General features: G+C 35.5%; 1 protein-coding gene across 5 annotated transcripts in view; it reads left to right on the top strand.

The window, feature by feature from the left end:
• PCNX1 (pecanex 1) overlaps positions 1-13390 on the top strand; it is a 212978-nt gene that overhangs the window by 34309 nt on the left and 165279 nt on the right. For all 5 annotated transcript variants that reach the window (XM_043989028.1, XM_043989027.1, XM_043989025.1 and 2 more), the window contains exon 2: positions 150-358. In XM_043989028.1, the coding sequence (XP_043844963.1) occupies positions 150-358 (209 nt within the window). The remainder of the gene's footprint in view (positions 1-149; positions 359-13390) is intronic.

The following is a 13390-nucleotide window of genomic DNA, read 5'->3' as shown; positions in this document are numbered from 1 at the left end:
AGAATTATTTTGATGTTAACCCATGGCATCTAGAATATAGCACTAAATAAATAGTAGGCACTTGCAAAATTCTTATTGATTCATATTTTGATTAATTTCTTTTCCTTATGTAAAAATAACTTCTATTTTGTCTTTCATTTCTCTTGAAGGCCCTTCCTTCTTCCATGATTATAGTAGCAGTTTACTGTCCAATGATAGCTGCTATCTTCATTGTTCTGAAGATGGTCAATTACCGCCTGCACAGAGCACTTGATGAAGGAGAAGTTATAGAGAAGAATGCCAATGAACTCACTGATCGGGGAACCAAACCTGAAAAAGATAGCTGTTCAACCAGGAGAAAAGATAGCAATGGACCTAGGTAAGGAAGTCTGCTTTTCCATCTTGCATATGCTAAAACCATACTTAATGGTTTTAGTTGTCAGTATGGTGACTAGGTTACTAAGTAGGTTGATTAGGGTTAGTTTTTACAGATTGTGGCTAATAGATTAAACATAACTTGTCTGCATGGGGACTAGACCCATAACTGAGGTATATGATGCATCTTAGAACAACATTATGAATACCCACTTTAGATATCTGTGATATTTTCATGTCGTTGAACCTTAACTTGAGCTAAAAAAAAACTCTTTGTGAACACATGTAGGAATAATACAGCATGATCAAGAAATCATATGTAATCTTCGGTAATAAAAATGGTAATATCTTTGGATCAATTTGCACTCTGAGTTTTTATTATTCCATATAAAATTTTATTGTCTTCTTTTGGAATTAGGCATGAGAGGAAGAATGTATTCCTGATTATCAGCTAGGAAGGAACTTATGATCCACTGTATCTCATTGGACATTTGAAATCTTCTTCCTAAAACTAAGTTTTGGTACCAGAGAAGTGAATGAATTATATATTTGGAAATTGTGTCCTTTCATAGCCTTTTTGGTTGCTAGTTCTTAATTTTTTGGGTGATGAAGGTGCCATGCCTTCACTTGGCTATATCTCTACTTGGTAATAAAGTGTTTGTAAAGGTGGTCAGGTGTCTGGTTGCCTACAGTTATCTTTTCCACATTGCAGTTTTCCCCACTATGGTTTTGATATATTGTGGGGTCAGCATAAGAAATTAAATGGGATTTTTTGGGGGGAATTTTGTGGAAGCCATGGATGGCACACAAAGACCAGCAGATGACACAGAATCTATGACCAAACTCTTAACCCAGATTTCACAATAAGGTACTGTAAACACCCCAGAAAGAAAAAGAAAAAGAAAATCAGACTACTTCTGTGGTACAAAGTGAGGGAGGACCAAAATATTTTATGAGGATTTTTCAGATCATGGGGGTGCCATGCCCCTAGCTGCTGTGATAAGGAAGGGATAATTGTAATAGCTCTACTATGTAACTTAGACTAGGATATGGTCCTTTGGTGGTAAGGACTCTGTATTACCGGTGCCATTTGTGTTGAGAACAACTTCTGCATTATAAGCAGATACTTTGAGATGCAGATAATCAGAAGTTGATAATATTTGAATTAATCATTTAGCAAAAAGAAAAACTTTTTTTCCTATATGATTATAAACTTCTAGCATTATTCTTATACCTTAGAGAACAAAAATCAGTAACCTTTTTAGGATTGAGCTCTACTAATGGGACCAAGTAATGTCCTGGGTGCCACTGGTATTTAGGTATAAGCAGGCAAGAAGGTGAAAAGGTGTAAATAAAAAAGGAAGGAGAAAATAAACAGCAAGAGAAGAAGAAAAAGGAAACAAAAGTGGTCATATGGTGGCAAACTAGAAATGACAGTCTTGGGAATGAATGAAAGGTAATCAGAAATGACCTCACCGAGATATTTGAAACTAGGTAGCACAGGTCTATGTGTACCAACAGGGCCTATTTTTAAAAAATGTAATTGTAATTTGCATGTTTTATATAAATATGTTCTTAAATAGTTTTCAAGTCAACATCTTATTTCTCCTAAAGCTATCGTTATTGATTTGTTTTCCCCTATTCCTTTTTTACTTATCAATGATCTGTTATAATTAATCTATTTCTGTAGCTCCAGAACTAAACATCAGAGGGAGGGGCAGACCCAAAGAGCCAGAGAAGAGGTAATAGTAGAGAGGCACTCAAATGACTATGAACTAACTTTAAAAATGTTGAGTTGTAATTTGAGTAATTCAGAATTATAACGTTTTTCAGATGCTAGTGTTTTAGAAATTAATTTAGTAATACTATCCAAAAGAATTTTTGAGGAAGTGTAATTTAATTATTTGATCAGCTTTTATGGGTATGGAGAAAAATTTTCAGTTACTTGAGGGTGGAGGGGTTTGGCTTTGTTTTAAGAAAGTGAAAATGACAGCTAATTGTGAAGTGGTGCAAATATAAGGACTCTGATGGCTTCTAATCAATAGCTGGTTTATGTAAATTGGTATTTCCTAGAACTAGGTGCTTGCTTAGCATTGAATATGATAAAAAGAAGCCTTATGCTGATTTTTTTTTTTTGGCCTTCCCCACTCATTAATGGTTTTTCTAGCCTATTTTATTATCAGGAGAAGCCAGGGTTGTTTAAAAAAAAAATCAAAAAACCCAAATGTACCAGCATGACTTTATAACTAGATACTTGTTTTAGTCAGTTTCTGGCAAGACTCTTTTTAGGTTAGATTGTAGTATCCTAGAGCCTAATCTCATCCAGTTTGAGCTGAAATAGGCTTTGCAGTCCAACCTCTCATTCTCCAGGCAAGGAAATGGAGACTCATAGAAGCTCAGTGATTTTTTTCCCCCATAGTCACACAACCAAAAGGTGTTAGAGGAAGTCTAGTACTCAATTTACTTGTTTTTGAAGTAATTTAATTGATTTGTTTTATAACTGAAGTCTTAAAATTTAAAACTAAATTTGAATTTTTCTTTTGATAATTGTATTTCTTAGAAGGATTAAAGCACTGACAAAGTTACAGACTTTCTATATAAGAATAGAAATAGGTTACAGGGATATGGGGGAATAGAGTAAATTTGGGGTCTGGATAAAATTGATATTATTATCCTTAAAAAATTCAATGAATTTTTAAATTGTTTCAGAATTGGACTCGTTACATATTCAACAATTTTTGGAACTTGAAAAATGCATGGAACATGAGCAGATTTGCAGATTCTTCAGTCAGAATAATATTAACTAATATTTTTGGATATTGGTTAATCAATTAAAAATCATGAATTAACCAAGAGTACGGATATACATTGTAAGTTGGTTAGTATTTTGAGCACCTTAACTTTGGTGTGTTCTAGATTTAAGAATGAGGCCTTGTGGCCTCATAAAATTGATTTGAGTTTTCTAAAGAAATTATTACAATCATAACTTGATAAGATGCCTACTTTGGAAATGTATGAGAGCCAATATTGTTCCTTTTGTTAATACTTTTATATTCATGAACAAGTAGTAATCTAAGCATTTATACAGAAGAATTTCAGGTGTACTTTTTCCCCAGATTTTGTTGAGATTTGGAACTATTTACTGAGGATTGTTTTCATGCCAGTTCTGAAACTCAGTTTAGTAGTTTGTTTATAATTGAGTTTTGAAACATATGCACTTTCTAGGAGTAAATTATATTAAAGGATAGCTTTGGGAATTTAATAATTGACTTTACATCAAGACAGGATTTGGATATACCAGGTATATAATAATCACTGAGGCTCCTTCAGTCATAAAAAATTATAACTGAGGAGCTGTCTTATTGCCCAAAGAAAAAGCTGTCTATAGGTCCCTAGAAGGAGTTAGTGTTTTTTGAGAAAGTTCAAAGCCAAAGTGAGTTTTAGAAATTATTTGTTGATTCCTGTTATGGTTATATCCTGGTTTACAAATGGACAATCAATGTTATAAAAGTCCAAGAGTGAGAAGCATTCCCCAAACTTCTCTTGCTTGCCACAAATGAAGAAGGATATATGTGGCTAGGAGCCAGTGTTACCTACCAGTGCCACCACATTCCTTCCAATAGCAAAGCATTTTTCTATGCAAATAGTATGGTGGTTAGGTTTCTAGGAAAATGTCTTTACCCCATAATACAGTTCAGTGTCTTTATTGATTAAATAGGCTCTTATAAGCTATTCTGGGAACATGACCATGGTTTATAGCTGTTTTAAAAATTGAAAATGTGTGTTAAATTCCAAACTTCAAAATCAACTTTTATAAAACGACCTGTTTGAGGTGAGGCTGTCTATACTCAGGTTTATCTTTTTTGCTTTGTCACAGAAGTTTAACAGCATGCTTTGTTTGAACAGCATTCCAAGTCCCTTGTCTCAAAGATTAATTCTTATTATAATTTTCTCTTTTTGAATGTCATGATGACAAAATTTAAGTGTTAAAAAAGTCCAGTGTGGGGGCAGCTAGGTGGTGCAGTGGATAAAGGACTGGCCCTGGATTCAGGAGGACCTAAGTTCAAATTTGGCCTCAGATACTTGATGCTTACTAGCTGTGTGACCCTGGGCAATTCACTTAACCCTCATTGCATGCCCCTTCCCCCCCAAAAAACAAAAGTTCAGTGTCACTACTTAAATCTTTATCTGAGAATCATTTTCTGCAGGTATTTATTTGTTAAGCTTGTGGAGGACAGTAAGCCACAGTTTACACTGTAAATTTGGTCTATATAGAATAATGTGTAATAGATTCTATCAAAAAAAAAAAAAAGGCAGGGGGGGGAATCCCTATTCTTAAAGAGTATTCAGTTTATTGGGGAAGATGGCTTGTGACACACACACACACACACACACAATGGATAGAAAATTACAAAATAATTTCAGAGTTGTTAAATATAAGGTAGAGAGGTTACTAGTGCTTGAGAGAATCAGGACAGGCTTCAGGTAGAAGTTGGTTTTTCAGCTGTGTCTTGAAGGAATAAAGGGATTTTATGAAGCAGATATGAGGAAGTAGCATGGGTCCTGGAGTCAGGAGGACCTGAGTTCAAATCCAGCCTCAGACACTTGACACTAGCTGTGTGATCCTGGGTTTCCTTTGGTTTAGGAAAATATAAAAACTTCCCCTTTACCTCCTTCTCCCTTTCTATCTTATTGTTACTTTCTATTCCATTCTTTTGTAATTAATTCTTTTGTAGCTTTTAAAAATTGCTGCAGTTCTGTAATTTTGGCAAAAAGATGTTTTATTTCAGAAGAGAAGCACTCTTAAACTCTAACAGGTATGGTGTATGACCAGTACAAAGGTAGAGAGGTAGGATATAAAGCGCTTTGTATGAGGAACAAACACAGAGAAAGGATAATTCATTTAGACTATAGAATATGGGAAGAGAATGCATGCTGAGTATAGTGAAGCTGGGAACCGTAATGAAGCTAAGATGATGTTGTAAAGGGCTTTACAAATCAAATAGAGGGGTTTATATTTTATCCTAGAGGCAATAGGGAGCTATTGGAGTTGGAGGAGGGATCTTTACTTAGGGAAAATCCCTTTAGTAGCTTAGTGGAGGATATATTAGAGTGGGGAGAGAAATCAGCCATGAAGACTAATAGGAAGCCATTGCAATAATCTAGGTTGAGGCATGATGAAGGCTTGCACTACAGTGATGATTATGTGAGTAGAGAGTGAAGGGATTAGATTTGAGTTATATTATAGAGATAGAAATGACAAGATTTGACGTATGATTGATACAAAACAGGGAGATTGACAGAATGGTGGTTCCATTAATAGAGATAAGGTAGTTTGTAAGAAAGGTAGATTTTGGGGAAAATGGAATGAGTTCTGTTTTGGACATGTTGAATTTGAGATGCCTCTGAGACTACCAGTTTGACATGCCAAGGAGGCAGATGGGGCTGGAGCTCAGGAAAGAGACTGGAACTAGCTAACTTGGTTGTGATTATTGGACCCCTGAGGCCCATTGGACCTGAGTCACTAAAACAGAAAATGTAGAAAGAGAGGTGGGCAGCTAGGTGGCACAGCAGATGGAATGCTGGGCTTGAAGTCAGGAAGACTCATCTTCCTGAGTTCAAATCTGGCCTCAGACATTTACGAGCAGTGTAACCCTGGGCAAGTCACTTAACCCTTTTTATTTCAGTTCCCTCATTTGTAAAATGAGCTGGAGAAGGAAATGGCAAACACTTGAGTATCTTTGCCAAGAGAACCCCAAATGAGGTTACAAAGTGTCAGACACAACTGAAAGAACTGAACAACAACAAAAAGAAAGAGAAGAGGGTCCAAGACACATCTATAGTTTTGGCACACGATATGAATAAGGTGACTGAGAAGATAGGAGCAGGACCAATAGAAAAGTGTCATGAAAACACAGAGAAGACTGAATGTCCTGGAGGGGAGGGGTAGTCAGCAGTGTCAGATATAGCAGAGAGACAAGTTTGAGGACTGAGAAAAGACCATCAGATTTAGGAATTAAGAGAAAATAGTTTCAGTTAGTTTACGTGAGAAAACAGATTGGTAAGCATTGAGGAGTAAGTGAAAGAATAGGAAATACAGAAATACAGGTAGTGAATGTAGAAAGTTTATTCTTGAAGTTTGGCTGAGAAAAGGAAGAGAGATAGAGGATGATAATTTGGAGGGATGGAAAGTAGAGTAGTGAAGGGATTTTTTTTTCCTTTTTTTAAAGGATGAAGACAACTTGCTCATTCTTGAAGGCAATAGGGAAGAAACTAGTGCATTAGAAGGAGAGAAAAAGGGGAAGATTAAGGAGACAGTTTGCTGGAATGGATTAGTGTATATGTAGAGGGGTTAGCCTTGTTAAGGAGAAGGGCTCCCTCAGAGTTGGGAGGAAAGAAGGTAATGCAGCATGATTACAAGGGATTTTTAGCTGAAGAGAAGGGGGAGAAAATGGAGCTCATAGGGAATAGACTCAGTTTTCTCAGGAGAGAAATAGTCAGTGCCCTTGGCTATGAAAAGTGTCATGGAAAGGCTTGAGGAAAGAAGAGGTTTGGAATAACTTCTTTGGGGAGAAATAAAAGCTCAGGGAATAACATAAAGGTGCTCTTGTTACAGTTACTTGTGTATTTTCCCTTACTATACTTCTTAACCTGTTTATCCTATCCCTCCTCACTCCTCTGCTTTACTTCTACCTGCTACCTTGCCCTCCTATTCCTTACCCTACTTACCTCTTTTCACCTATTTATGATGAGAGTAGATTCCATCACTACCTACCCTCCCCCCCCACTAGCTTCTTTTGTATTGATTTTTCTTTTTTTGTCACATTTGTATGAGGTAATTACTCCTTTTCATTTCTCCTTACAGTTTTATTTTTTTTTAATCACCCCATCAATACTCAGGTTAGCCAAAGTTTTTCTGTCAAAGTAATTAAAAAATGACAGTCATAAAAGTGCTACTTATATTTTCATATATAAGAAGTACTTTGTCCCTTCTAATTGGTCTTTAATGTTTATCTTATATTTCTCCTAGATGTTACATGTTGAATTTCCCTTAAGTTCTGAGTTTTTTGTCACAAAAACCTAAAAGTCTTTCAATTTGTTGAATATCCATTTTTTTTTCCTATTCAGGATTGTACTTAACTTTGCTGGATAAGTTACTCTTGGTCATATCCCTAGCTCTTTTGCTATGCAGAATATAATATTCTAGGACCTACAGTCATTTAGCATAGTAGCTGCTAGGTCTTGTTAATCCTTATTGTAGCTCCATGATATTTACATTGTTTTTTTCTTGTTGCTTCCAATATTTTCTCCTTAACCTGGGAGCTTTGAAACTTGGCAATGGTATTCCTGTATTTTTTTCTATTTCTGCTTTGCCTTCTTATTCTAGAACTTCAGGGTAATTTTCCTTGATAGTTTCTTGTAATATTGTATAAAGATTTTTTTAATCATAATTTTTAGGTAGTCTAGTTCTTATATTCTTTCTCCTCAGTCTGTTCTCTAGATCAGTTGTTTTTCTGATGAGATGTGTCATTTTCTCTTCTATTTTTCATTCTTTTGGTTTTGTTTTATGATTTCTTGTTGGCTTAGAATGTCATTATCTCCCCCATGCTGAATACTAGTTTTCAAGGAATTATTTTCTTAAGTTTTTGGTTCTTTATTTCAAGTTGGTTGACTTTCCTTTCATAATTTTCTTGGATTGCTCTTATTTTTTTCCTAATTTTTCCTCAGTCTCTCTTACTTGGTTTTTAAAGTCCTTTCTAAGTTCATCCAATTCTTTTGTTTACTTGGGACCATTCAACATTTCTCATTGAAAAAGGAATTACTTTTTTTAGCTTCATTATCTTGCTCTGAATATGAACCCAGATCTTTTCTGTCCCTGTAGTAACTATCTAAGGGTTCTTTCTCTTTTGCGTGTTCATTTTTATTCATTTATTTTTGTTTTATTTTGGTCTTTAGTAGTTATTTTCTGAGATCTGTCTTGGGGCCCAACCTTGGACTCTCCTTTCCACTCTAAGACATAGCTATCAACCCCAGCCACAATGTTCTGCAAATGATCTTGTTCCCTTCAGTCCCTCTGGTGGCTGCAAATTATAGCTGTCCCCACTGCCATGAAACCGAAACCAGGGACTCTCCTCTCCTGCAGGTGCCCACAACCCATAGTGTCTCCACCCCTTGTTATTGCACTCACCAGGTATGTGCTAGCTCCTTTTCCCTGCAGTCACAGCCCTGGTCAGCACAGGTGTGCTTGGTGTCCCTCAGCAGTGGAAGGTCTTTCAATCTTGTCTTACTCAACTGTCAGAGGCAGTTGGGTGGTACAGTGGATAGAGCACTGACCCTGGAATCAAGAAGACAGTTCAGATCTCACCTCAGACACTTACTAGCTATGTCACCCTGGGCAAGCCACTTAATCCCAATTGCCTTAAACATTTGGGGCCATCATCAGTCATCCTCATTTATTTCTGGAGCCATATGGCTCTGGAGGAGAGAGTGAGGTTGGTGACTTTGCACAGCTCTCCCTCACTAAATCCAATTCACTGCAAGTCATTACACAACCTGATGTTATAGTCCTTTTTGGGAACAAAAGACAAACAACATTCTCTCCAATGATGTTGTTCATAACCCATCCTTGACTTCCACTGTGTAACCCTAACTTTTGTCCTCTCACAAGTTCCCCAACAGGGGATTGTAAAAAATGTAAAAAAAAATTAACTATAACTAATCTGGAAAAATTTATAACTGGATTTATATGAAAAATTATAATTTTAGTCACCCAGCTAGTAAGTGTCTAAGGCCAGATTTGAACTAAGAAAGACAAATCTCCCTGACTTCTGGCCTGGCACTGTACTACATAGCTGCCCCTTCTGGTCCCATCTAGCAGATTAATATAGGGTTTTGTCCTTTGCCCTGTTGTTTTAAATAATTTTAGTAATTATTTGGCTGCAGAGAGATGGCAAGCTCTTCAGATTTTTAAATGGTATAAAACCGGAAAGGATAGTTAATATATTATAGAATGGAGTTTCTAAAAGATATTGATTGGAGTGATGGGCAATTTAATAGGGATAATTGTGAATTTTATATTTAGATTTAAAAAAAAAACTACACAAGAACAAATTGAGGATGATGTGGCCAAAAAGCAATTCATGTGGAAAAGATGGGCATTTTATTGGTCTACATGATTACTACGAGCAGAATATTATGCCAGCCAAAACAACTAGTGCAATCTTGTCCTGCATTAGAGAACAAGGATGGTGTTAGTTCTACCATACTAGTCATACCATATGTAGAATATTGTGTCCATTTAAGGATGTCACAATTGAGAAACAATTGACAAGCTGAACTCTGTTCAGAAGAGCTTGACTACAATAATCATGGTACTTGTAATTCTCTGGAGTGAACTTCACTTTGATTAGAGAAGCTTGGGATGGTTATCTTTGAATATAGAACTTTTTTTTCCCAGGGGAATGTAAAGAAGATATAATTGACATTTCATATATTTCAAAGTTTGTCATGTGGAAAAGAGGTTAGACTTGGTGTGCTTATCCTCCTTAAGGGCAGAAGCATAACCTGTGAGCTGAAGTTAGTGAAAAGCAGGTTTTGACTCATCATATATTGCGGTGTTTATCGCTTAACAAGAGATATCCAGAAGTACAGTGGGCTGTGTGGAGAGTTGGTGTAATTCTATCACTGGTTATCTTCAAGAAGAGGTTGATCATTTGTTAAAGATGTTGTACAGGGATTTCAGGTTTCAAGTAAAGGTTAGACTAGGTGATTCTTTGTTGTGATAAGTAGTTCAGTCTTCTTTCTACTCTGTTACATGCTGACTCGTAAACACTGGCTACTTTTAACAACTTGATTGCTAGAATCTTTAATAGAAGTGATGGAAAATGTTGTCATTTGCTTTACAGACCAAAGTATGGAAACTACTCTGGTTTGATGTGCCTTCTATTTTTTGTTAATCTTTTTTGAAATTAGCATTTTGGTAGTAAGGTACAGCATAATGTGATGAGAGAATGAATCCCTCAAGGTAAATTACTAGGAAGCTATTCCTAGAATCTTGAAACTGAGTTACCATCCACCATCCCTATAGTTTTTGTTATTTCCCCTTCCATCATCATTTTACTTTATTCCAGAATTTTTAATGTGTTTAACAATAAAACATGTTTTTTAATAATAAAACATCTGATTTTGGAGTTCTAGTTTTAAATGGCTTTCCAAAGCCATTACTTGAAAGCTTTAGAGTGATATCTACATACCTCAACATACTTTATTTCACTACATAACAATACTGTTATTTTAGAAAGAATTCACAGACTGAACTTCGTTCAGAAGAGGATGCTATTATGTAGTAGAATGAAGTGTTGTATATGGATCCCACCCTAGGGAGGTTTATAGTTTGATATTTCCTGTAATTTTCTTTATAAATGCAGTCACTGCTGTTTATATTTACATTTTTAGGACAGTAGTGGAAGTATGTACATTGATACGTACATAGTCTTTTTTTTTCTCTCTCATGAGCTTATAAGTAGTAGTTTATAATTTTTCTTCCTTAGTCTCTTGGCAGTGTAATACCTTTTCTGCCCATCTCTTATAACTCAGTAACACTAGTAAGGTAGATTAAGGACTCTAAATTTGAAATTGATGCAGGGAGACTATTAGAGTAATTTTTCTGAAAAACAAATTTATTCTCGTCCTTATAGCCTTTAATTCTTGCTGTTCTCAGCAAATCAGCTAGAGTACATTTTGCAGTTGTTCATACCCAGTTGTCATAATCCCAATTCTAGAAAATTTTCTGAGGTCCTAAAGAAGTTCAGACATTGTCCTTTCCTCAGTTCCTTACACTAAAGAGTCGCAATGAATTACATAAATGTTATATGAAAATTCCCAAGAAGTTACTTCACTATAGTTTTTAGACAGCCCACAAATTAACCACCTTTAGGGGGAAGGCCTAGGCCTCCCTAACTGGTGGTTCTAGAGGCTACATTTGGCTTTTATCGGAGGGCCCCTTATTATCTAACAGTTTGAGAGCTTTAGGGTTTGATTTTTGGCTTAGGTTGGACTGAAGGGCTTTTATTGTCTAGGGGCTGGTCCAGTCTTACTAGTATTTCCATGGATCATAGACTTAGAGCTGGCAGGGCCCTTACACTCCATTAAGCTTTATCCAGATGAATGTTATGGGTATTCCAAGATCAGTTTTCGAGGTGTACATATGTGAGGGCTGTCTCCTATGATAGATTTGTTTTTGTTTTTTGGTGAGGCAATGAGGGTTAAGTGACTTGCCCAGGGTCACACAGCTAGTAAGTGTCAAGTGTCTGAGGCCGGATTTGAATTTAGGTACTCCTGAATCCAGAGCCTGTGCTTTATCCACTGCACCACCTAGCTGCCCCTCCTATGATAGATTATTGATGGGGCAATAGAGGAGCAGATTGTATTTTTAAAAATAATAGTAAACAAATTTTTTTAAAGTTCTGAGTTCCAGATTCTATTGGTGAGCAATCAGGTATAGGTTATACATGTGCAATTATGTAAAACATTACTATATTAGTAATTTTGTACAAGAAAACTCCAAAAAAATGAAAGAAATAAAGCGAAAAATTGCATGCTTCAGTCTATGTTTAGTCTATCTCTTTCTTTGGAGGTGGATAGATATTATGTCCTTTGGGATTGCCTTGGATCTTTGTATTGCTGAGAGTAGTTAAGTCATTCACAGTTCTTCATCAAACACTACTGCACAGTGACCTGTGCACAGTGTTTTCCTGGTTCTGATCACTTCACTGTATATCAGTTCATATAAATCATTCCAGACCTTTCTGAAATCATCCTGCTTGTCATTTCTCGTAGCACAATAATATTTCATTATAATCATATGCCACATATTCATCTATTCCCCAGTTGATGGATATTCCTTTGATTTCCAGTTCTTAGCCACGACAAAAAGAGCTGCTATAAATATTTTTGTACATATAGGTTTTTTTCTCTTTTTTGGATGTCTTTGAGATGTAAACATAGCAGTGATATGCACAGTTTGATAGCCATTTGGGCATGGTTCCAGAATGGTTGGATCAGTTCATAAATCCACCAACAGTGGATTAGCATTCCAGTTTTCCCACATCCTCTCCAATATCTAATATTTTCCTTTCTTGTTATATTTGCCACTCTGATAGGTTTGAGGTGATACCTCAGAGTTGTTTTAATTTGCATTTCCCTGATAATTGTGATTTAAAGCATTTTATTCATATGACGATAGCGTTGATTTCTTTGTCTGAAAACTGCCTGTTCATATCTTTTGACCATTTATCAATTGGGGAATAACTTGTATTCTAATAAATTTGTCTCAATTCTCTATATATTTGAGAAATGAGGCCTTTATCAGATATACTTGTTTCAAAAATTCTTTCCCAATTTTCTGCTTTCCTTATAATCTTGGTTACATTAGTTTTGTTTGTGCAAAAGCTTTTTAAATTTTATATAATCAAAGTTATCTGTTTTACATTTTGTATTGCTCTTTATGTCTTCTTTGGTCCTAAATTTCTTTTATTTCTTTAGGGTAATTTATCTTTTTGTAGATATTCAACCATTTCATTTAGATTGTAAAATTTATTTGCATATAATTGAGCAAAATAGTCTCTAACAATTGTCTTAATTTCCTCTTCATTGATGATGAGTCCACCCTTTTCATTTTTGATGCTAGTAATTTGGTTTCCTTTCCTTTGTTTTTTGATAAAATTAATCAATGATTTATCTATTTTATTGTGTTTTTTTCATAAAACCAGCTTCTAGTTTTATTTATTAGTTCAGTAGTTTTCTTTCAGAATTATCAATCTCTCCTTTGATTTTCAGGATTTCCAATTTGGTATTTAGTTGGGCATTTTTAATTTGTTCATTTTCTAGTTTTTTTGGTTTCATGCTCAATTCATTGATCTGCTTTTTCTCTATTTTATTGATGTAAGCAGTTAGGCATATAAATTTTTCCCTAAGTATGGCTTTGGCTGCATCCCATAAAGTTTGATATGTTCTCATCATTGTCATTTTCTTTAAT

The sequence above is a fragment of the Dromiciops gliroides genome, chromosome 2 (assembly GCF_019393635.1).
Source record: "Dromiciops gliroides isolate mDroGli1 chromosome 2, mDroGli1.pri, whole genome shotgun sequence".
NCBI lineage: Eukaryota > Metazoa > Chordata > Mammalia > Microbiotheria > Microbiotheriidae > Dromiciops > Dromiciops gliroides.
The sequence above is the reverse complement of the archived record's forward strand: the minus strand, read 5'-3'. Positions and strand labels throughout refer to the sequence as shown.